The following is a 26225-nucleotide window of genomic DNA, read 5'->3' on the forward strand; positions in this document are numbered from 1 at the left end:
CAGAGCAGATTAAGAACATTATGACTGACTGTTTGGACACTGGCCCTCTGCTGTCCTGCCTGCTCCAAACTGCAAGGCAATGGCAAGCCCATATGCCTTTGAGATTCACTTCCCAGAGCCAGTTTCTGCCTCCAGGCACCGCTGGGTGTCGAGTGCACCTCCAGCCTTTAGGGACTTTGCATGTAAAAATAGTATTGCATCACTGACACAGACATAGCACATGGAAACAGGACAGCACAGGACCTAGAAACGATCTGGATGTCGGTTTCCTGACCACGGATTGAAAATCCAGCCCAGAGCTTTGGAAAGTCTAAAAATTGTACACCCAGAATACTAGAAAAAACATGTCATCATTTTTTTTTTGTCCTTGTTGAACAGATGACACAGGTTGTCCCAGCAGCCAGTCGGTGTCGCCAGTTAAATCGCCTTCAAAGTCAGCCAATAGTTTGTTAACATTTCCTACGGTGAATGAAGAAGAAGAAAGTGGAAGGAAACTGAACTCTGGAACTGCAACTGAGTGGAACATTCAGCACATCAAACACAAGAGAGAGCAAAAGTTATGTCTGGTGCAGCCAGGTGAGAAGCCATTATTTAAATCGGTTGATAAAATTCAGACAGTAATAGGATATGTCTAAACAGTTGCGATGTCCCCAACTTGAGAGTCACATATAAAAGTATTAAGTGCAATTCTCTAATTTTAGAACTGCCATGGTGGCTTTGCAAACTTGGTTGCTTGATATAATAAATCTAACCTTTATTGTATGTTGACTACTTGTAAAAGGGTGCAGTAACATCATGGAATATTGTGGTGGGCAATATCAAATATAACTTTCCCTGATTATGATAATTATAAACCATAATGATCGCGGTGATGACATGTACTGAAATTGGAAACATTTGGTTTGACTGACTGAAGAATTATTTCCTTTTTAGAAATCTTGTGCAATGACTTAAACCTGATCACGTTAGTTGAGAACATAGCACAAAATAGAGTTTCAGGCCAGAGACAGGATGGGAGGAATTGTTTTTAGACTTGAGGCCATTTGAGAACAGTACCTGGAAGCGAAGCATCGGAGTTGTAACTTTCAGCTTGCAGACTGCTAGCTACAATGATGATGTCGGTGATTTAAGACTAGTGGGAAGGATTTAACATACACTAGGGCCGGGATTTTCCAGTCCCGTCGCGGGCGTGCACAAGCCCATTGACTTGCGGCGGGACCGGACGATCCTGGCGGCGGGTGTGTGCGGAAAATCCCGCCCTAGGTGTGGAACCACTGTGCATTCAATACTGTGTTGCAAACATTATTTAACATTGGTGTTCTTTTGGCAAAATATTAAGCATTTGGGACATGGATGTACCACATCAAAGAAAGAAATATTAATGATAACTGAGCCTCGGTTTTCTACTTTTCCTTATGAACTTTATTAATAATACAGGGCTTAAATACATCATTAAAATACCCTGGACTTAATGCTAGCCAGGGAAGAAGATTGCCATTGATTGTTGGGATGGAAGCAGGAGCATGAATGCTTGACATTTGCAAGGGCAAGAGAAAATGTGAGGTGTAATGATGCCACATTTTGCTGATATGTTCCTTCTAATATCAATAGTCTATTTGCTTTCTACTTTTAATCACCCATTAGTGGTATATCCATCGTAATGTTGTAAATGATTTAGCATAAATAGCACCCAGAAATCCGATAGTGCTTTAATGCGTTGCCCTAGTCCAAGCTTTGAAAAAATAAAAATCAAAAAATGAACTTGTCTGCCATATCTGTTCAAGTCTGTGTCCCTTGGACTTAAAGGAGCAGAGATGAAGGCCGTACCAGCAGAACGACCAGGTTGAGAGAGAGTAATGGTTTTAGCGTCATCAAAGGTGGAGCTAAGGGTTTCCCTGAGCAGATTACTAGCTGAAGAAATGCTGTGGTGAATGGAGGGCCAAAGACTAGACAGTTGGGATTTTGAGAGTGCAGTTGTAAGTGAAACGGGAGAGAGTTTTTTCCAAGGACATATACAGAAGGAAGTAGGGCGTGGAGAGGGAAGCAGGATGCGGATAAAGAGCTATATAGCAAAATGATTAGAGATGGTCTTATCTGATTGATGCTATGGCAGTCGCGTGAGATGGCAAAATGAAGCAGATGGTCATGAATATGAGTTGGGGAGCTTATATGAATGGTGAGATTAAGGGAGGAATAAGGCAGATAGAAGGGCAGTAAACTCATAAGAGAGAGAATATGATGAATTGAGATGAAGGTTGAAGTCACCTAGAATGAGCAAGGAAAGCAGCGAAGAAATCTCAATGAGAAAATTGGCATGGTACTTCGGTGGGTGGTCGAGAACCAGGATTTTAAATGAGAAGTGGAAGAGATAGAACAAAGTGAGGTACTCCAAGGAAGGGCAGAATCATCCCAGATTTGCACCAAGTGTGGCAGCAGGCAGGAAAAAAAAGTTTTACCTGCCAGCCACAATGACGCTTCTCAAGCCGTATCATCCCAGTCCCGCCATATTAATTATGCATGTCCAGGAAACATGCCGTTTCGATGGTGAGCGGGCTCTCATTCACCCGCCATGCTATCACCTTGCCGCTTCCTCACGCCAGGTGCCATATTTAAAGTGCATCCATGTGCACACTTCTCAATGCTTCCAGCCCAGGACTGCTGCATGGAAGACCTGGCCCCAGAAGACTGCAAACCCCCAGTTTAATGACGCATCCCTCGAGCACCTTTTGGATGCAATGGAGGCCCACTGTGATGTTCTCTACCCCCGTTCTATCCGCAGGAGTGACAGCAACATCATTCATCCAGCATGGGAGCCGGTGGCCTGCAAATGCCCTGCAAAAGAGGACAGCCAGAAAGTGCTGCAACAGGATGAATGGTCTCATCCATTCCACCAGAGTAAGTCACTCTTCTCATCACTCTCAACTCACACACTCACAAACCCATCACACATCCACAGGGATCTCACACCTCAAGGGACAACACCACTAACTCTCACACACACCCTCACATCTCCATCAGGCTCACAACCTCTGGAGCTCGCTTGCTCATCCCGTCCTTGTCTCCGCTCACCACACAAACATTCTATGCAGTGTCATGTGTCCTGCTCACACTCTCTCCGTTTGTTTTTATGCAGGAGAAGCCTGCTTATAACAGCAGGGAGAGGTTCCAGCCTCAGAGTGGAGTGGCCCACATTAGGCCCCTCACTCACTTTGAGGAGAGTGCCAGCGCACTGACTGGTGAGGATATGGACCGTGATGGTGAGGTTGGCAGTGAACACCCTCGTGAGGATCCTGCATCATCCCTCTCTCATTACAAATATGAGTGCTCTCTCTCTCCTGCTTTAGACTTTGCTGCCATGCACTACTTACCTCTACATTGTTTCATAGGGAGCTCTGCCAAGAGACCAACACCCTCAGCCAGCTAGTCCATCAGTTGCATTCATGTCCTCACCTCCAACAAAGAGTACTCCTCCTCCGTTGAAGAGCTGGAAATAAGCAGTCTGGAAGACCCGTCACAGCGCTTACCCACACCCTCCACCAGCACAGAGGCATACACCTCGGTGGGCCCTAGATCTAGAGCAGACTCGGGTTCACAATCTGATGGTCACCGAACAGACACATGTCCGCAGCAGGAGGAGACAGGTTCAGCTGAGCTCCCCGGCACTTGGAGAACTGCTGGAGAAGAGGCATCTGCGAGGTCCGAGTCAGATGTCAAACCTCTGGATTTAGCCTTACAACTCATCCTGGAGAGTCAGCAAAAGGTGGGGGAACACCATGCAGAGCTGTTGGCAGCCCTCAACAGAATGGCTTGTGAGCTGGAGGAGTGCGTCCGCCTGATCTCTGATGAAATACTGCCCATATGTGCATGTATGGAGGTCTCCATGGGGAGGATGTTGGATGCCATGGAGACCCTCGCCCAGCAAAACACGGAGATGTGTGCGGACCTCCATTCCATCGTGGGAGCCATGGGTGAGTTCCTGCAGTGGCGATGTGAGAGGGAAGCGAGACACCTCACATTCCCTCCAGGTGGTTCCTCCCTTCAATGAGTAAAGCCTGGGCCCTTGGGCACCCAAAGGGAGGAGGAGCGGCAGCTGAACACCCTGGGTTATCCACTCAGTAATCTCAGAGGCTGTCCGCTCCCTCTGAGTCCCTTTTGCCTGTGTCAGCCTTGTCCTCCGTCATCGCAGAGGGAGCAGCTGGCCCACAGGAGGACAGCTGTCCAGAGAACCCACACCAAAGATATCAGAGGCAACAGGGCCAAACATTACACAGGCTGTCTCCACCCCTGCTGCAGATGTCAGAGATTAGGAGTCCAAGGCGTTCAAAAGTTAAGAAATTCTGATCACTGTTCATTACACGGGTGAACACATTTTGTCACTTTAAAATCTGGAAATATATTCGCTTACACTGACTAATTGGAATGGTGTCTTTCAGCTTCATTGACAGGCTTCGCCAGTCAACCAGCGCATCTCCCCCGCCCCACCATTGAGCTGCACACAAGTGATTCTGGAGGGAGAATTGTGTATGGCAGGGCCTTTCGGAGTCTCATACAAGCACTCTCCCAAGCTCACGGATTCTTCCCGCATCGCACTTATCTCAATGTCCTTCCAGGATCCTATTGCTGTCGGGCTCCAGCATCTTCTGCTCCTTGGATGTCCACGATGTGAGCAAGACCCTGGCGGTAAATCCCGACTTCTGCACATCCACTTGTCAAGATGTGTTCAGCACCGGCGTGTTTTCCGGCTGACGTGGGCGGATGATCCATGTGGTGGGATGATTCCGGCGGGCTGGCCTTATAATGATATGCAGATGTATTACAATAAGGTTCCCGACATCTGACGGCGGGAAACGCAGCTCGCCATTGATAGGCAGAGCGGACGATTGCAAGCTGGCTTCACAACATTGTGAAACCGATTTTTGGCCTTCTCGCCGTATTGTCTGCTCACACCTGCAAACACACCCGATACCAACGGGCATGGAAAATTCACCCGAAGAGAAGGTGCCAGAGGAGTAAGGGAACAGACCAAGTTGTGACTTGATGATAAGTGCCACGATGGTTTTGGCAGGACAAGTGGTGGAATGTATAGTCTGGTGGGGAAGCACGAAAGAGCGCACATCTCCTTGAGGCAAAGTGCAGCCTCAGGGAGATCGCTAACACTTTTAAAAAGATTAAAAATAGAAAAAAAAAAATTCCCTAACATGTCCCCCTCATGTGACAATGTCACATGAAATGGGACATGTTCATAATTTACACTATAACTTTATTAAACTTTTTAAAACCCTGCATGAAACCTCATCCTGCCGGTGGATGAGGTTTCATGTTTTTTATATTAGTCGCTGGAGCTCCTGGCCTGCCCGCCAACCTTCAGGTTGGACAGGCAGGTCCTTTAATTGTTTAAATGATCCTGTCAATGGCCTCGATTGGCCATTGACAGGTTGGCAAGCTCACAGCTGATTTTGCTGCGCCCCCACCTTCCTGAAAATTTTAATGGGGCGGGATGACGTCGGGGGTTCCACCCGACATCATCCCGCGTAATTTTACGCATCGGTGAACGGGCCCCGCCCCCTGCACGCCGATTGCAAAATTCTGCCCATGATGTCGATACAATCATCCACAATAAGCTCATGGATGGCAAGGGTTTTGTTCATAAGTGAAAGGACATTCTGTAGGGAGGTGTGGAGAGGAGCAGTGATAGCTGGACTAATGGTAATGTCCACAGGATCAGCACTCCAAAGAGTGTAGTCGGGGTGTCCCAGGCTTTGAAAAATAGGGCAGCCCTGAACTTTCAGTGAAATGGGAGGGCGTGTGATAATTGTCGAGGACTCTGCTGGAGTTTGGGAGGAATGGGATGACTGTTAAACGTCACAATCTTGAAAGAAGGGTCAATAGGTTGGAACACTGGGATGATTATAGTGGTTATAGTGGCATATGGGAAGCTTCACTATCTGTGCATAGTGTGTGTCAATGATGGAATAAAGGTTCCTGCTTATGGTAATGCAGAGAACATGATACTGGGTGTGATATTTGGATTTTGGAGTACATCTCTGTCCTTGTGTTGGTGCTGGAAATGTTGGAGTGGGGAGCATTGAGAGTTTGGGTCATGGAATGTACCAATGGGCTGGCTGGAATAATCACAGAAAAATAGAGTTTGGAGATTTGGAGCATTTGGACACAATTCTCGAGATGTGTATTACAGAAACCATTTAAACATCAAATATTGTTGTTTAAGTCTGACAGTTTTTTTTCCCATAAGGAAAGCCCAGTGAAGAACTCATATGGGATTCAGCCTCTGCAGTATTCAAAACAGTTTCCACTACAAACAAATCATCATTAAAGTGACATTAATTGTTTTTAAAGCTGCTTTTATTTGGTGACGATCGGTTCAGTTCATGTAGGGGTTCTATCACTGCTCATAGTTCTGATTTGAATGCAAAATTTGGGGCAAAGTGCAAGCAATTTGCATATGCAAAGTAAAATTTAAAGGAAATACAAACTGACATGCTGTCTTATAATATAATAATGTTCTACCGTTGGTGCGGTTATGTTCTTGGAAAACTTTGCAAACTGCGAATTTGCAAACTGCGAACATATTTTATGGGAGTCAATTAGCTAGGTTCCAACCATCCTAAAATTTGATACATCTAGAGAATAAAAGACAATAAAAACAATGTTTTAATAAATATAAAGATGTCCTCCTGTTTAACAAAATAAATATATGTTAGTCAGACTTGCCCTTATTATAAGGCTTTCCAGCAGAATATGTTGAACTTGGAGGTGAAGTCGGCAGAGGTTTATTTGAAGGTGCCTAATGTACCTAGTTACAGATTGATTAACACTGTATTCTCTGGCCAACATGGTGACACTAGCACCATTTTTCAGCCTATCTAATATTGTCACTTTTTCAGCAAATATCATCGCTTTTCTAGGACATTTACTGCTTGGTTCAGATTCACTCATTTTTTTTTCAAAAATGGTGACTTAAAGATTGCCCAGACACTGTACTGCACTGCAGACACAAATGAAATCATAACAACTGTGAACACCCACATGCAAACACTCCAGTAAGCAATGTGACACATGACACATGTGAAGTGTACACCTTCTAGTCCAGGAAATATGTCATGGATGCTGCTAATTGATGCTCTCGATTACTGTTTGATTATTAGTATAACAATATAGTTAATTTAATTTCTTCCCTTTTCTAAAGCTGAGGATACAGACATATGATGGGAAGTGCTTGCACATTGTAAGTGAGTAGTGGTCAATTGCAAAAATTGCATGCCGCAGTATTTTGGGTTTGTCATGTAAGGAAGATGGCCCCTCCCACTCTTAGGAATCTATTTTCAGTGCCTACGCCTGGCATTAACCAGGAGGTAATGGCTTCAAAATGGGGTTGTAAGCCTTACCATCCAGTTAATACTGGTAATGCAGTCAGCTCCATTTTACAGGAGGCCAGTCGCCTGGTAATCATCTTCCTGTTTCAGGGAAAAAACCCTTTTAATGTGAAATTGGAGACCTATGATGCAAATGAAACCACAACTGACCTTTGGAGTTTTGATCTCAAAGCATCCATGGTAATCATAGGAACATTCAGGAGAGGTGTTGTTATTTTCCCTGCATGACTGCAGTCCGTTCAGTGGTAGACAATAGTGCTTGCAACTGGTGTGACATGACATGGTTCTACATTTGAGTAATGGATATGCACACAGTACCAATCCTCACTATAGTAGATATTAAGTCAAGTGACTCCACAGTAGTATTGTTGCTGCAACAGTCTCTACTTGAAAGCAGGTTTGAAAAAGTCTGTATCTCGATACAACTCTTATACTGGCTCTTGCTATTTTCTATTGCAGACAACTCACATGGATTAGTTTTAAGTATCCCCGCCTGGCAGAAACAAGGTGGGGAAGCGGGTGGCAGTTAAAATGGAGTGAGGACATACCAACCCCTTTTCCATCCTGATCTGACCTACTGCAATTTTAAATCGCAGACGACAAGGGAAACCGTTCCAAGCTGGCAGAGTTGTCTTTAAAAGTGCAGATTTGGCGCTAATAATGATTTAACCTGAGGCCTGAGCGGGGTAACAGCAGCTTCTCTGTCAGGCAAAACCTGCTGGGAACAGCATCTATGTTTTTTCATGGAAGACTATGTTCTATTGTTATATTATTTGTAAAGAGCTAGGAACTATTGTTATGTGAATATATAGCCTGGGATTCCACATTTTACAGCTGCACTGCAGCCAGGTGCCGAGCAAAAATGTATCAGTCTACCAGCCACGTGGAGAGCAGCAAAAAGTACACTCGGCGAAGCTCCAGCATTTTGAGTGATTTTTTTCTAACTTATGGGAACCAGAAGGCATTACATGGTGACAGTGATGGGATCTGTGAGTAAAAATCCAAACATTTTAAACAGATTTAATGCTGAATTAGATTGAAAAATCAACCTGACTTAGTGCCGGAGAAAAGGCGAATTGTGTCAAAACAAAATGGCCACCACCATGGCAATGAACGCACAGTTCCAGCCCATGACAAATTGGGAGACAGAGGCATTTTTAAATTTTTTTTTTGATAATTTTAAACAAAAGTGCAGACTAACATTCAGTAGCTTTCTAAAAGGCATTAGCGAAGAGAAAAGGGTCAGCTGCATCTTTTTGTGGGCAGTAGAGAAAGGGTTAAATTTGTTCAAGAGCTGAGGGGAGACGACAGCAAAACCCCACACAAAAGTTATGAAAAGTTCAGGACAGATTCCCAACCAAAGTCACATCTTCGGATCTACTGATATGAGTTTCAAGGCCTGAGACAGGAATCAGTTGAGCCTGTTGCCAATTTCACAACAAGAAAGTGTAAATTTAGGGCACAGATGAAAGGCTGCTAGATGAGCTAATTCGGGGCTCTGCACACTCTGAAGTACAAAAAGAATTTATTGGAAAGGACAAGCTCACAATATCACAGGCTGTAAACAATGCCAGAGTTCATGGAAGAATTGAGAAGCTTCCTTGACTTGATTCTTCTTTTATATATCACACGTTAGAACACGCAGCAAACCTACAAGAGCTGATGAGGGAAGATGTTGAGAACCAATGGTCACAGTCACATGAGAGGAGTTTCAACAAACTCAAAAAGCTTGTATGCAAGGAGACAAGTCTGTCATATCACAACAGAAATAAACCTGTCACTCTGCAAGTAGATGCTTCTACAAAAGGACTGAGAACAGCCCTGGTACAAGCGGGAAATCCGATGGCATTCACATCAAAAACTCTTAACATCGGCTGAGACCAGATATAGAACATAGAAAGAGAGCTTTTGGCAGTCATATATGGATGTGAGAAATTCCATACATATCTATGTGGAAAAAGTTCATAGTGGAGAGTGTTCATCGTCCACTGGAGCAGATCTACAAGAAAAATCTGTGTAGAGCTCCAGCAAGGCTACAGAGGTTACTCTTGAGGTTTCAGAGTTACAATTTCATTCTGAAATACATGCCAGGAAGAGAAATGGTGCTAGCAGATACCCTTATCTTGGTTGTCGCCACATTAGAAACACAAGATAAAAAGGTCTATGTATAAGGATCCATCACCTAGTGAATGTAACACCACAGAAACTGAGTCAAATTAGAGATGAAACCAGCAAAGGCAAAGAGTTACAGCAAGTGATCCAGGGATGTCCTGATAAGATACAGCAAGAACAGCCAGCAATACAACAGCACTAGTCTATCAGAGATAACATCTCACTAGAAGATGGTGCTCTGCTAGCTAGATCCAGAATAACCATACCCAAAACGATGCAGGAAGAACTTCTCCAGGAAATATTTGAAGTAACATGGGAATGGAGAAGTATAAGCTCAGAGCCAGAGCAGCTGTCTACTGGATAAGCATCTCCAAAGACATCGAAATAATGATGTCCACATGCAATGTACGTCAGAAGTACAGAAATACACAGCAGAAAGAGGAAAGATAGCTCCCAAAGTACCACTCAGACCAGGGCATACTGTGGGAACTGAGTTATTCATACATAATCAAGAATGGTGGGCAGAATCTTCTGCTCTGGGACTAAGTCCCGTGGCGGGGCCGGAAAGTTGGAGGAACACCCGCTGCAGAGCATAGCAGGTAAACCCGCTGAACCACAGTATTCAGCTCATTAATTATGCAGCTGTGAGGTTCACCTCGAATCTCGTAGCGGGTCGGGCCAGAAGTCGGCCACCACACCGTCATGTCTGGGTGTCGTATTTAAAAGGCACCCGGACAACCCCCCTCTTGCAGAGCTGCCCTTCCCCGGACACGCCCCTCTTGGAGAGTTGCTCTCCCCTGGACACCCCCCTTGTGCAGAGTTCCCCTACCCTAGATATGCCCCTCCTCCTGCAGAGTTGCTCTTCCCCGCACACACCCCTCCCTTTGCAGAGTTACCCTTACCCAGACATCCCTTTGCGTCCTGACCGTGCCCACCCCCCACCCCGGTTCCTTCATGTCTTCCAACCACCCCTGCTTCATATGCATGCCATCTGCTGTCCAATACACTGCCAGCGCCCGGGAGGAGAACAGTGGCGGTGTGAATGGCGAAGACAGCATCTAGTGGCAGGTATGTGAAATACTCCCACGCTGGGTGCATGCCACATTTGCAGATCGGGAAACAGAATGTTCTGATTTCTGGGGGCGGAAGATTTCATGGGGGAGCACGATTCCACTCTGTCACCCCATCAATGAGAAGCCATGAAATGCAAATTATGATCCCATCATTCACCAGTGGGAAAGGCAGCCCGCCATGAAAGTGCTGAGGGGAAAATTGCGACTTGTTTTCCTGCCAGCAGAATTCCAGCTTTTGACCTCATTCCAAATTTTGTTGCCTCTCCTGCCGCTGGCGGTACCAGAAAATTCTGCCTCATCTCATCTCATCCTGCAGACTGCTACTCAAAGTTTGTTTTTATTCGAAAGGTGAAAGATTTGAGAGTTACAGCAATCATCTCAGCAGTACTATTTGCTGAGCAAGGGATTCCTGAAAGAATAATATGTGACAATGGAACCCAATTCACCTCCAAAGAATTTAAGGAATTTGTTGAACAGAGTCATCATTACCTCATCACCACATTACCGAAGGGGATATGGGTTTATAGAAAGACACGTCAACAGTCAAGGTAACACTCATGAAATGCCGAGAGCCAAAGGAAGACCCAAAATATGTCACTCTGATCTACACATCTTAAGGCTGATATGAAATCTCCTGCAGAGCTGTTGAATGGAAGAAAGTGACAACTTTGCCAAGCAAGATCCTTCCTCCAAATAACCAGGAGGAAGTAAGTCACCGATGCACAGGTAGAAGGTCAACACTTCAACAAACATGCTAAAAGCCTACCTGAGCTGTTGAAAGGACAAACTGTACATGTACAGGATCCAATCATGAAAACCTGGAACCCAGCAAAAGTTGTTGGGGAAGCAGAGACTCCAAGGTCATACATCATCAAGACTGAAACCAGTAAGCAAATGAGAAGGAAGAGAGTCCATATTCGACCTACACCGGAAAAGCAGAAAAGATCATCAACAACACCAGGAACATCACTAGCGAGTCAACAAAAACGTCACCGAAAAGCAGTGCAATATCAACACTATCAGCAGCAAGTGACACAACATTAGCAACATCAAGCACGACTCCTACAACACCAGGAGCCACACACGTAACATTGCCTGTGCAGCATGCCAGCTCACCACTGAGAGCGTTGAATGCCAAAGTCCACAAGATAAAGGCATAACATCCTAACACCGTGAATAATGTTTTTCTGGGAAAAGGAAACAAGCTATAAAGATTCTTCAGGGGTTTAGTTTATTTATAAAAGTTGATTGTTAATTTTCTTTAGTTTAGAAAAAATAGTTAATGTTTGGAACTGTTACATTGATATAGAGGCAGTTTTTTATAAAGGAAGAGGGATGCTATAATGTTATATTTTTCATAAACAGCTAGGAACTAATTGTTATGTGAATATATAACCTGGGGTGCCACATTTTACAGCTGCACCGGAGTCATGTGTTCAGCAACAATGTATCAGTCTGCCATCCACGTGGAGAGTAGCAAAAAATACACTCGATGATGCTCCAGCATATTGAGTCTAAAGTGTGATTATTTCTAACTTATTGGAGCTAGAAGACATAACAAACTAGGGGTAGAAGTGGCCTAGTTAGGTGAGCTTTTACATATCTCTTGTAGGTTTTCTTATGGGCCAGGAGGTGCACCTGCATAAGTAAACCTTGGACCTTCCCTGTATCCTGGGCAGCCCCTACATCCCTTCCTTCATGATCAGGAATCACCTGCCAGAGTACTTATCTTCAGCTGGGGACCCATTCCCTTAGGTCTCTGACTGCAGCCTCTTGCTGCCCGTTTTTAGGCTGCGGTGCATGGTAATGGTGTTTATTAAACATGCCTGGTGATCAATTGGATTCCCTCCTGCTCTCGGAAGAGATGAAGCATTAAAAAATAAGGAGCATAAATCCACTTTGGTACATTATTGCTATTAGATCTATCATCATGTGCTTGTAAACAGCCTGTTTACAACAGCCGGTGGCTGCATTGGCCCATAGCCTCACTGGGCCTCCCCAGCTACCCCCACTACCCTCCAAACTCCCCCGACTGCCAGACTACCCTCCCTGCCCCTGACTACCCCGCAACCCAAGACTACCCTCCCCACCACTGGCCACCCCCACCTAGCCCCACCACTGAGAACCCAACCCCCCCACCACTGTCCCCGCCACCTGACCGTCGACCCCCCCCCTGCACTTACCATCCGTCCACAACCCAACTGACCACCCCCAACCCTGACCTCCCAACCCTCCCACACCCTCATGGACCTCCCCCACCCCACTGACCTCCCAACCTCCTACACTGACCACCTAAATATCCCAACTGACCACATGACCACCCACCCCTAACCCACCTGCCCACTTACCTTGCACACTTACCTCCTTCTGTGCTTCTCAAAGTGGTGGACTTTTAAACCTATAGCTGGTGCTGTACAAATGGGGGCATGTCTTACATACTAACATTCAAAAAAGGAGCAAAAGTAGACCATTCGTCCCCTAAAGCTTGTTCTGCAGTTCAATAAGATCATGGCAGACCTGTTTGTGTTTCAAGTCCTACATTCCCATCTGTCCCCAATAACCTTTGATTCTCTTGTCTAACAAACATCTATTGACCTCGTAAAAATATTCAGTGACTCCACTTCCACTGCCTTCTGAGGCAGAGTGTTCCAAAGTTGCTCAACCCTCTGCGAGAAAAAAAATTCTCCTCATCTCTGTCCTGTAAGGGCAACCCCTCATTTTAAAACTGTGCCCCCTAGTTCTGGACTCATCCAAAAGAGGAAACATCCTTTGCACCTTGTCAAGCCATTTAGGATCTTGTATACTTCAATCAAGTCACCCCTCACTCTTCTAAACTCCAGTGGAAACAAGCCCAGCCTGTTCAACCTATTCTCATAAGACAAAGCATTCGTTACAGCTATCAATCTAGTAAACCTCCTCTGAACAGCTTCCAATACATTTACATCCTTCCTTAAATAAGGAGACCAAAACTTCACAGAGTATTCAAGATGCAGTCTTACCAATGCCCTGTGTACCTGAAGCATAACATCCTTACTTTTATGTTCAATTCCTTTTGTAATAAAGGATAACATGACAATAGCCTTCTTAATTACTTGCTGTACCTGCATACTAACCTTTTGTGGCACATGCACGAGAACACCCAGATCCCTCTGGCTACTTAATAAGATAAGAGCCCATGGTGTTGGGAGTAGTATATTAGCATGGATAGAGGATTGGTGAACTAATAGAAGACAGAGAGTTGGGATAAGTGGGGCATTTTCATTTGCCAAGCAGACAAAGATCCATTTATGCATACTCTCTGTTTTCTGCCAGCCAGCCAATCCTCTATCCAGGCTAATATGCTACTCCCTTTTATTTTCTTTTTATTTTCCACAATAACCTTTCATGTGGCGCCTTATCAAATGCCTTTTGGAAATACAAGTACAGCGTATCTACAGGCTCCCCTTTATCCACAGTGCATGTTACTCCCTCAAAGAACACCAATAAATTGGTTAAACATGATTTCCCTTTAACAAAACCATGCTGACTCTTTCCAATTACCTTGTGTTTTTCTAAGTGCCCAGCTATAACCTCTTCAATGATCAACTCTTTAACACCTTTCCCATGACACACGTCAAGCTAAGTGGACTATGGTTTCCTGTTTTCTGCCTCCCTCCCTTATTGAATAGATGTGTTATATTTGCTAATTCCCAGTCCGATGGAACCTTTCCAGAATCTAGGGAATTTTGGAAAATTAAAACCAATGCATCAACCACCTCATTAATCACCTCTTTTAAGACCCTAGGATGAAGCCTATTTGGACCCAGAGACTTGTCAGCCCGCTGCTCCATCAGTTTGTTCAGTATCGCTTCCCTAGTGATTCCTACAGTTTGAGAAAGTTAGGAAAAGGAAACAAACACCTGCTTCTCCCCACTTCACTGAACTCTCCCCCCCCCCCCCCCAATCAAACACCAAGTCTGCACTCAGTTTCCTCAGCTGCACTCGACACAAGGCACTGGGAACCCACTGCACTGCACCTTTCTCACCCGGCCTGAGTTGGAAGATCGGGCAAGAAGAATACAGCTGCAATTCAGGGTAAGTAACTAGGAGCAGAGTGGCAATCCAACTGTGATTGCCACTCCATGGGAGTTAGGGCCCATTAATGTAAGATTCGTAGGTTATATGACTGTATGATTAGTGTGTTAAATACTAGAAATTATTTCACCCTTCTTAAAAAGGTTTATGATGTTCCACAGTGGAAGTTTACCTCCACTAAGGTTTAAATAAAATATGTTGCAGATAAATTGTTGAGTACACTGTGTACCTGGATTGGTTACAAAGCAGTAATGCCAAGGGGTTTAGGTAACGTCAAGGAACTCAGAGCAATGCCTAAGATAGGATAAGATTAGAGCCCTGCAATTTCTGTTACTTAATAAATATAACATTTAGAATTCAAAAAGAATGCAAGCAAAAGCCTCTACATTATAATTAATACAACATAAGCAATGATCTTCAAAATTTTAACTGAATATTCAATATCCAGTCAAAATTGGTTCACGGCAGGGTTGGTATAATCTGTTACCGTGCATGAAGAGAGTTGTTTACCAGGTAGAATGCTGCATTCCCTCAAGAACAGGCTTCTTCTAATAGGCCCATTTTTTTCTTCTTTTTCTGTTGTCATGGCAAACCGTATGGTTGATTTAATTGAACTGCTAAAACATTAAAGAGCTTTTCTCTCTGAGCAGCAGCAAATGTATAATGTATCAACAGCAAGGCAGAGAGAAAAAAAGAATGGATAGGACCTTTGCACAGATTTGGCTTGTAACTTTGAAAGGAGACACAATAGGAAGAAACATACAGAGGTAAAAATATATTTATGGTATTTAGCTTTGAAAGTAAACCAAAATAAAATAAAGTTAACGTAAGGGAAGTAAATTGAAGACATGACAGGACAGCTCAGCCAAGTGGAATGCGTATCCTGTAATGTGTGGGAAGTCGTGAATACTACCAGTATTCTAGACGACCACATGTGCAGGAAGTGTCACCAGCTGCAGAAACTTGAGCTCTGGGTTTTGGAGCTCAAGCGGCGGCTGGAGTTATTGTAACGCATCCGCGAGGCTGAGAGCTAGATGGATAGCACCTAGAGGCGGTCACACCATAGCTTAGGAGCCTGGAGGTAGAAAGAGAATGGGTGACCTCCAGGCAGTCCAAGATAACTAGGCAGGTAGTCCCCTGGGGTCCCACTCGCTAATCAGTTTTCCATTTTGGATACTGGTGAGGGCATTGGTTCCTCGGAGGAGTGCAGCCAGAGCCAAGTTGTGGCACTACAGGCGGCTCTACTGTACAGGAGGGGAGGAAGAAGAAAGAAAGAGCAGTAGTGATAGGGAATTCGTTAGTTTGGGGTACAGACAGGCGTTTCTGTGGCCATAGATGTGACTCCAGGATGCCTCCCTGCTGCCAGGGCTAAGGAAGTCACAGAACGGCTATAGGACATTATTCTAGATGAGGGTGATCAGCTAGAGGTCGTGGTCCATGTCACTACTGATGAGTTAGGTAGAAAAGGGGATGAGATCCTGAAAGCAGATTTTTGGGAGCTAGAAAGGAGATTGAAAAGCAGGACCCCTAAAGCTTACTCCCAGTCCCACATGCAAGTGAGTATAAAAATAGAAAAATTGAGTGATTAAACACGTACCTAGAAAGCTGGTTTAGGAGGGAGGGTATCAGATTTCTGAGGCATTGGAACCAGTCCTGGGTAAGGTGGATGGTCTACACCTGAACAGGACTGGGATGAATACCCTTGCAGCGAGTTTTGCTAGTGCTGTTGGGGGAGTTGGGGGTTTTAAACTAGATTGGCAGGGTGATGGGAAGCTGGGGGCAAATTCAGGAGATAGAAAATTAGTGAGTGACTCTGAAAGACAGAAGAAGCACAGGTTGAAAAATGTACAGCACATGAATTTGGCAGTGTTAAAAGGTATATATGTAAATGCAAGGAGTATAGCAGATAAAGCCAATTAGCTGAGGGCACAAATGAACACATGTCACCACGATATCATTGTTATAAGGGAAACTTGACTTAAAGAGGGGCAAAAACGGCAGTTCAACATCCCTGGATATAGAGTTTTTAGGTGGGATAGAGAGGAGGATAAAAAAGATGGCGATGTAGCAGTATTGGTCAAAGAATCAATTACAGCTGCGAGGAGGGATGATATCTTATATGAAGCATCAAATAAGGCCACGTGTGTTGAGCTGAGAAACAAAAAGGGGCAGCCACACTGCTGGGAGTGTACTATAGATCCCTAAATAGTGGATGGGAGTTAGAAAAGCAAATATGTAGGCAAATTTCTGAGTGCAAAACAATAAGGCAGTATTAGTTGGAGACTTCAACTACCCTGATATCAATTGGGATATGAACAGTGTAAACAGAGGGCACAAAATTCTTGAACTATATTCAAGAGAACTTTTTTAGCCGGTACGTAAGAAGCCCAATGAGACGGGGCACAATTCTTGATTTAGTCTAAGGAAATGAAGCTGGGCAGGTGGATGAAGTAGCAGTGTGGGACCATTTTGGAGACAGTTACCATAATACAGTTAGATTTAGCATCATTGTGGAAAAGGACAAAGATAGACCTTGAGTAGAAGTTCTAAATTGGGGGGAGACAAACTTTACAAAGCTGAAAGGTGAACTGGTGAATGTAGGTTGGATACAGCTTCTATAAGGGAAAACAGTGTCAGATCAGGTGGGAGGAATTCAAAAGCGAGATTCTACAGGCACAGTGTAGACATGTCCCCACAAAGAAAAAGGACGGTACTGCCAAATCTAGAGCCTCCTGGTTATCCAGAAGCATATAGGGTAAGATAAAGCAGAAAAAGAAGCTTATGACAGCCATCAAAAACTTAATACTGTAGAAAGCCTAGAGGAGTATAGAAAGAACAGGGTGAAGCGAAAAAGGAAATTAGGAAAGAAACGAGAGGATAGAAAACAATATTGGCAAGTAAAATCAAAGAAAACCCAAAGATGTTTTACAAGCACATTAAGAGCAAGGGAGTAACTAAGGAAAGGGTAGGGCCTATCAGAGATGCATGTGGTAACTTTTTCTTAATTCATTTATGGGATGTGGGCATCACTGGCTGGGCCAGCATTTATTGCCCATCCCTGATTGCCTTTGAGAAGGTGGGGAGAGCTGCCTTCTTGAACCACTGCAGTTTCTGTGGTGTGGTACACCCAGAGTGTTGTTAGGGAGGGAGTTCCAGGATTTTGACTTGAATAAAACCTGCAGGGTTCTCAATGAGTACTTTGTCTTTGTCTTCATTAAGGAGAGGGATGGTGCAGGCATTCTAGTTAAAGAGGAGGAGTGTGAAATAGGAGATACAATAAGCATAATGAGAGAAGAAGTACTGGAGGGACTGACATCCTTGAAGGTGGATAAATCACCAAGGCCAGATGGATTGTATCCCAGGCTGTTAAAGGAAACCAGGGAGGAAATAGCAGATGCTCTGAGGATCATTTTCCAATCCTCACTAGATACAGGCGAGGTACCAGAGAATTGGAGGTCTGCGAACTTTGTGCCATTATTTAAAAAGAGTGCGAGTGATAGCCAGAAAATTATAGGTTGGTCATTCTGACTTCGGTGGTGGGCAAATTATTAAAATCAATTCTGAGCGACAGGATAAACTGTCACTTAGAAAGGCATAGATTGATCAGAGATAGTCAGCATGGTTTTGTTAGGGGAAGATTGTGTTTTACTAACTTAATAGAATTTTTTGAGGAAATAACAAGGAAGATTGATGAGGGTAGTTCAGTGGATGTTGTCTACATTTTAGTAAGGCATTTGACAAGGTCCCACATCACAGACTGGTCAGAAAAATGAGATCCCATGGGATACAGGGAAAGGTGGCAAGTTGGATCCAAAATTGGCTCAGCGACAGGAAACAAAGGGTAATGGTCGTTGGATGTTTTTGCGAATGGAAAACGGTTTCCAGTGGTGTTCCACAGGGCTCAGTGCTGGGGCTCGCTGTTTGCCGTATGCATTAATGATTTGGACTTAAATGTGGGAGGCATGATTGGGAAATTTGCAGATGACACAAAAATTGGCTGTGTCATTGATAGTGAAGAGGATAGCTGTTGTCTCCAGAATGATATCAATGGCTTGGTTGAGTGGGCGGAAAAGTGACAAATGGAACCAGAGAAGTGTGGGGTATTGCATTGGGGAGGGCAAACAAAGCAAGGGAATACTCAATAAACAGTGCATATGGAATGCTTTTCTTTGTTGGACGAGATATTGAATATAAAAGCAGGGAGGTAATGCTAGAACTAGGTTGGTTAGAATTTTGTGTACAGCTCTGGTCACATTCCTGGAAGGACATAATTGTTATGGAGAGAATACAGAGGAGATTTACAAGAATGTTGCCAGGGCTTGAAAATTGCAGCTATGAGGAAATATTGGATTAGAACAGAGGAGGCTGACCTAATCGAGGTGTACAAAATTGAGGGACCTAAACGGGGTAGACAGGAAAGACTTATTTCCCCTAGCTGAGGAGTCAATTACCAGTGGGGATAGATATAAGGTGATTGATAGAAGAATTAGAGGGGACATAAGGAAAAGCTTCTCACCCAGAGGGTGGTGGACATCTGAAATTCACTGCCTGAACTGGTGGTTCAGGCTGAAATGCTCAACTCATTTAAAAGGTACCTGGATCTGCATCTGAAGTGCTGTAACCTGCAAAGCTATGGACCAGGTGTTGGAAAGTGGGATTAAAATAAGCAGCTAGTTTCTTTTTATTCTCTTTTTTGGCCGGCGTAGACACGATGGACTGAATAGCCTCTTTCTATGCTATATTTTTTCTATGGTTCTATTCAATTTGAATTTGAACCTGTAAATATTGACCCATTTGGGTTTTATCTTTATTCAACTTGTTTATTTCTCGTTGAAATAGCTAACAAAAATAGTGGCCAGAATTTTCCTGTCGGCCGACGGGAAAATGACGCGGGATGACGTCGGGAGGAATCCCTGACGTCATCCAGGTCCCTTTAAATTTTCAGGAAGGTGGGCGGACAGCGAAATCAGCTGCCGACCTGTCAATGGCCAATTGAGGCCATTGACAGGGTAATTAAAGTAATTAAAGGTCCTGCCCGTCCAAGCTTAAGGCTGGCAGGCAGGCCAGGAGCCCCAGCGGGCTTCTGATAATACATGAAACCTCATCCACTGGCGGGATGAGGTTTCATGTTCCTTTTTAAAAACTTTAATAAATGTAATGTTATATTTATTAACATGTCCCATCTCGTGTGACATTGTCACATGAGGGGGACATGTTAATAACATTTTTATTTTTCTATTTTTAAAGTTTTTTAGACTGTCACTAATCTCACTTCAGTGTCGGGGGTTGGCTGTCCGCCTGCCGCTGAGCCGGTGGGGTTCACACGCCCACCAAGGGAATAATTCTGCCCATTAAGTGTAAAAGTGACAGAGGAATAACAAACTGAACATGAATTCCAGCAGATTGCTGATCTGGTTAGGAAATTGGCAGAGTGCCAGGAGACAAAGAGCAGGGGTAATGGCAGAATGTGACTGATGCCTCACAAGGATCTGTGTTGGGGCTCAACCATTCATCATGTTTGTTAGTAACTTAGATGATGGGTTAAAAAGCAACATGTCTAAGTTTGCCAATAACATGTAGATAGGCAGTGTAAAGGGAAGCGTAACCTGACAGATATTATTAGATTAAGTAAATGGGTAAAACTGTGGCACCTGGATTTCAATGTAGGCAAATGTGCAATTGTTCGCTTTGGACCTGAAAAGGACAGAACGGAATATGTTCTAGATGATGAAAAGCTAGAAGCTTAGAGGACCAAAGAGAAATGAACTTTAGAAAGTTGCTACAATTATTTTTCCAGTATGTGTTAATATTTATGTGTTTTTTTTGCTGCATTAGTTTTTGTTCCTGTGGAGAGTGCCAATTTTGAACAGTCAGGTGTTTTTGAAAATACTTTTTCTTAACAGCGGTGACACCTGAGGCAATGCCTTCATAATTATCATTATTTGAAAGCCCACATTTACAGATCTAGATAGTCCTGGACATGTCTTCCCATCTCTGCTTCACAGAGATATCTGTGGGTGAGCTATGCCATCCTTTCTTGGCCGACCTGCATCACTTCCCATAGCAGTGAATATTACCAAAGCATTAAGCTTTTATACTACCAGAAACTTCTAAACCACCGCAGTGCACGTCTGCCAGATCAACCAGACTGTTGGTCTCAAATGTACCAAGAAAGTGATAAATGTATTGTTTACCAGGGGGCAACACCTTCACTTTCATGATGGAAAGGACGGCATATAACTCTCACTGGATGGTACAGCAGAGGTCATAATAGATGTTATCTGAGAGACTCTGAGGCTTTTTCAATTGCCTACCTGACCAGATAAGGCTTCCATTTAATTAGTGCTCAGGTGTCTGACCTCAATACAGAATAAGATAAGCAAATGGCCATTATCTTGAAGGCATCCTTGATACCTTTATTATGTGGCAGTCCACGATGCCTGCATTTTGTGAAACTCTCAATAGGCTGGGGATGTACTTTGCCCTTTTCTAACTCTGTCATGTCCTCTTGACCTACAATTCCTTTGTACTTTGTGTCACTCTGACTCTGGCTTCTGATACATCCTCCCGCCCTTGACTCCACCATTGGCAATTATACCCTCACCTGACTCGGTCCCAATCTATGGAATTCCCGCCTTAAATTTCTCCACCTTATTTCCTAAGAATCTCCTTAAAACCCACTTATTTAAGCAAACCTTTGGTCACCCTTCTAAGCTTTCATTTTTTGAATCTCTGGTTGTTTTCCTTAAATCTCTGTGAAGCATCTTCTGCATTAAAGGTGCTGGATGAGTAATGGTGCATGGCAAAAAATACAGCAAGTGAAATTGCACTGAGTTTTGCATACTAACCACTCTCTGGGTGAAGAAGTTTCTTCTGAATTCCTTATTGGTTTTATTAGTGACTATCTTATATTTATGACCCCTCATTTTCAACTCCCCTACAAGTGGGAACATCTTCTCTACATCAGCCCTATCGAAAGCCTTTATAATTTTTAAAACTTCTATGAGGCCACCTGTCAGTCTTTTTTTCTAGAAAAATAAGCCCCAGACTGTTCAACATTTCAAGTCATGCAAAAGAGTTTTTATTTTGTTCATTCCCAGAACATGAATGTTTCTGGTGAGGCCTGCATTTATTGTACACCCCTGAGATGGTGGTTGGCCTTCTTTTTGAACCAGTGGAGTCAGTGCTCCCACAACACACATTCATATCAAGTTCCAGGATCATGTAATGGATCCAATATAGTCAAGGAAGAGAAATTTTGCAACATGTGATGGGATTATATATTGTCACAGGTTACGATAAAATTTATAGTAAGATGGGATGAGTGGTAAATTTGGTTGGCAGAAGATTTGTGACTGAGAATTAATGGGAAAAATAATCATAAAAATACTTGTAGAGTGCTACATTGCATTTTGATGCATTACAAGATGCTTCTCACCATGAATTACTTCTGAAAAAAATAGAAAATGCCAGAAACACAAAGCAGCTTTGTCAGCATCTGTGGAGAGAATAATGACGCTATGCAGACTGTGTAGATTCCCCGGAGGCAAGCTATCTGATATCAATGAAGGACGTTGCACAGGTCGTGCGGGTGAAGACCCACAGCACTGCCTGCCTTTGGGCAATTGTCACAGTCTGCATAGTGCCACTAGAAACGATGCTACCCAAACTACACAAGCAAATTACTCCCCCTTGGAATTCAGTAATTTATTATGTCGGCAAATGTACCACCAATGACAGGATTAGCCCCCTGGTGATCACTGAGCTGCCTCTGAAGGCGTGGCAGGCTCTGGCAGCTCACTGCAATTATTAAAATAAGGCCCACAACCCAATTACAGTGAGCCTCAGTCTTCCATCTCTTGGTACGACTTGGTGTGTGCTGCATATTTCAGGCCCGTAAATGGGTGGATACATTTTGCTAGCCCTTAGGGTCTTGTACTAACCACAGAGGAAAGTGCTAGACAGGAGCTGAAAGGTGTTAGGTAGAAACCCTGCAGAAATGACAGCTTTCAACCTCGCAGACACTGATATGGAGGTAAACAAGACAGACAAGCCATTTTGACATATGAGCCAGAATATTGACGTCAGTCGTGTGTCCTGCCATCATCGCGCGTCATTTTGATATTGCATTCGGCGGTTGCATGCCTGCCGAACTGTTAAAGGCCTATTAAGGCCATTAAAAAAGTAATTGACGTTAACAGCGCTGCCCGTCCAACCTTAAGGCTGGCGAAGAGCCCAAGCGGCCTTTGCGTTTTTCAGGAAACCTCATTCATGGGCGGGATGAGGTTTCCTGAAGGTTTAATAAAATAATTAAATAAATTTTGCTAAATGACAAACATGTCCCAGCTCATGTGACACTGTCCCCGACTCTCTCTCCTACCGCCGCCTGCACAGGTAACACTGAGCGCTACCAGCTGTGCATTACGCTGGGTGGGCCTTAATTGGCTCACCCACGTAAAATGGCGGCAACGATTGGCTCCGCACCCACCCCTGTCCGGCCCGCCCGACATAGGTAAGATTCAGCCCATGGGATCATCTCAAACCACATTGCAGGCACAGCAGAAGGAGGTGGTTGAAGTGTTGAGTACCAACATCACAGCCTCATCACATTAGTGCTGGAAAAAATGTAATGACCAGAATGAACAAGATAAGTGTGACATCCACCCCATTGAATTACTTTCTAATACCACCTTGTCCATTTTTCTCTTAGCACAATCAATGTTTGTGTGGCTTTTGCTGTCAATATAGTCATTGTGAAACCCCAATGCTCACTCACGCAGTTGCCAGTTCACTGATGTGAATGCTTCCTACTGAAACTTTCAGTGCCAACTGTCTCAGTCTCTTTCCAAATCGCCACAGTAACAGATGATACTGAACTTTAGCATCTCTGCTCCTGCAAAAGCAGTGCATAATGTCAAGGAGCAAAAGTCCACAGGGAGAGGATTCGCAAATATTCAAATATTGACATCTCCTGGGAAGGAGGCATTCCCAATTGCAGAACAAGTTTGAGATGAAAACATCAATGGGCAGGTAGCAGCAACAGGTATACATCTAAATGATATAATTCTGGCATTTGCATGTGTGCAGGCAGTGCAGACTATCTCCCACAACCAACAGACTGGATTGCATCAGATCAAAGCTCTGTACTCCTGCCACATCTAACTATAAAACTATTGAATTGTCTTAAAAACCTATCTGGTTCATTAATGTTCTTTTGGGAAGGAAATTAGGGATGGGCAATAAATGCTGGTCTTGCTCACAACATTCAAATCATGTGAACATTTTTAAAAAAATCTAGTTAAGATTGCATTGGGTAATTAAACAACAAATTGGAGGAGGCAGCTCCATAAATATCCCCATCCTCAATTATGGCAGAGCACAACAGGTGAGAGCAAAAGGCAAGGTTCACAACAATCTTCAGCTAAAAATGCTTAATTGGATGATATATCTCAGCCTCCACCTGAGGTTCCCACCATCTGAGATGCCAGACTTTGGCCAATTTGATTTGCTCCACAAGTTATCAAGAAATGGCTAAGCACACTGGATGCAGCAAGCGCTATTGGTCTGGACAACATCCTGACCCTAGTGCAGAAGACTTGCACTCCACAACAAGCCATGCCTCTAGCCAAGCTGTTCCAGTACAGCTACAACACTGCATCTACCTGACAAAGTGGTAAACTGCCACGCTATGTCCACAAATAGCAAGGCAAGTACAATCAGGCCAATTACTGCCCAATTATCATTACAGAGATGGAAGATATCATAGACAGTGGTATCAAGCAGCACTTATTCAGCAATAACCAGCTCAACAATGTTCAGTTTGAGTTCCACCAGGAGCACTCAGTTTGAACCTCATTAGAGAAGACCTCATTACAGCCTGACAGCAAACATGAACAAAATAACTGAATTCCAGAGGTGAAAAGAGTCACTGCTCTTGACATCTAGGCAGCAACGAACATCTCACTCAAGACAAAGTTTAACCACTTAATATTTAGCTGCAGAATCCCCTGGCATCAATAACCTGAGGATCATCATTGACCAAACACTTAACTGCAGCATCCACATTAATCTTGTGGCTACAAGTTCAGGTCAGAAATTTGGTATTCTGCGATGAACAATTCATCCCCTGACTCCCCAAAGCTTTTTCACCACCAATAAGTCAGGAGCGTAATAGGATACTCTCCACTTGCCTGAATTTGTGCAGCTCCAGCAACATTGAAGAAGTTCAACAACATCCAGGACAAAGCAGGTCACTTGATTGGCAGCTCTTCCACCACCTTAAACATTTCACAGATCCCTCCACTGTTGCACTGTGGCTGCAGTTACCATTTACAAGATGCACTGCAGCAACTTGCCCAGATTTACAAACCCCTACCTCTACCACCTAGAAGGACAAGGGCAATAAGTGCAAGGGAGCACCACCACCTGCAAGCTCTCCTCCATGTTCCACCCGGATTTGGAAATAAATTGCCATTCCTTCACTGTCACCAGGTCAAAATCCTGCAATTCTCTATCTAATAGAATTGTAGGCGTACCTACACTGTATGGACTGCAGCGGTTCCAGAAGAAGGCTCACCACCAAGGATAACCAGGGATGGGCAATAAATGTTGGCCTCACCAGAATGGCCGTGTCCCTTGAATTAATGACAGTGTTGCATCTGTCTCCTGGAGGTGTCCGTTACCAATATACACAGCACTTTTGGGAGTATTTTATCTGATTGCAGCATTCCCAGGAGAGGCTAGCAACTTCAGGATGATCTTCAGAGGATACATCTATGAATGAGATCAGTAGAGCACTGTGAATTTGCTGAGAGGCAACTGAGACTGCTGCCATAGATGTCTTGATCACCAGCAGGGTGTTTTACAGCTCTGATTGCTATCATTGGGTCTGCCTTAACAATGATCACCAGCCCAGTGGAGAATATATCCAGCACCAGTGGCCTACCTGGCAGACCTTCACAGGATCTAGGACTCTTTCAGGAATCCAGGTCAAATGAGCCTTTCTACTAGGTCCACAGATGCCTGAACATATTGGTTTTTGGCAGCAGGATCAGATTGTCAGTGTCTGATCTGGAGATGCAGCCTGCAATTAGTTTTTTTGAAGACCATGACTACCTTAGTCCCGTGGGCTTAGTAGAAACAACTTCTACACTCAAGCATGTTCAGGATATGAGGATAATTATTGGGAAGATGCACAAAATTGTAGAGTGTGATTCCAATGTTGTGGGTTGGTGCTGGTGATCAGAAGTTGCTTCTCACTGCCCATTATAATCATGGTGGTGAGTAATTTATTTTCTGGAGAGTCTACTATAATGGAACAATTCTAAAGTGCTTGGACCAGGTGCAGGATGACCTTTCAGATTTTCCTTATTCTCCTATTCCTAATTACCCCTTTCTGGATCCTTCTTCTTTTATCAAGATGGCTCATCCCCTTCCTCTAGCTGGACTCATTTCTCCAATGCATGATTATTTAGGATGCTGCAGGAGATGACAATTCTGAATACTCCTGCTGGAGAAAACTTTTAGGATGCACAACGTTGCGAACAAACTTGTTCGTACAGCCACGTTGTGT

The 26225-nt window shown here is 44.0% G+C and overlaps 1 protein-coding gene across 5 annotated transcripts in view; it reads left to right on the forward strand.

The window, feature by feature from the left end:
* Positions 1 to 26225, forward strand: part of sybu (syntabulin (syntaxin-interacting)) — a 103662-nt gene that overhangs the window by 21698 nt on the left and 55739 nt on the right. For all 5 annotated transcript variants that reach the window (XM_078540211.1, XM_078540212.1, XM_078540215.1 and 2 more), the window contains one exon: positions 379 to 576. In XM_078540211.1, the coding sequence (XP_078396337.1) occupies positions 379 to 576 (198 nt within the window). The remainder of the gene's footprint in view (positions 1 to 378; positions 577 to 26225) is intronic.

Source organism: Cetorhinus maximus, chromosome 4, assembly GCF_964194155.1.
Source record: "Cetorhinus maximus chromosome 4, sCetMax3.hap1.1, whole genome shotgun sequence".
Classification (NCBI taxonomy): domain Eukaryota; kingdom Metazoa; phylum Chordata; class Chondrichthyes; order Lamniformes; family Cetorhinidae; genus Cetorhinus; species Cetorhinus maximus.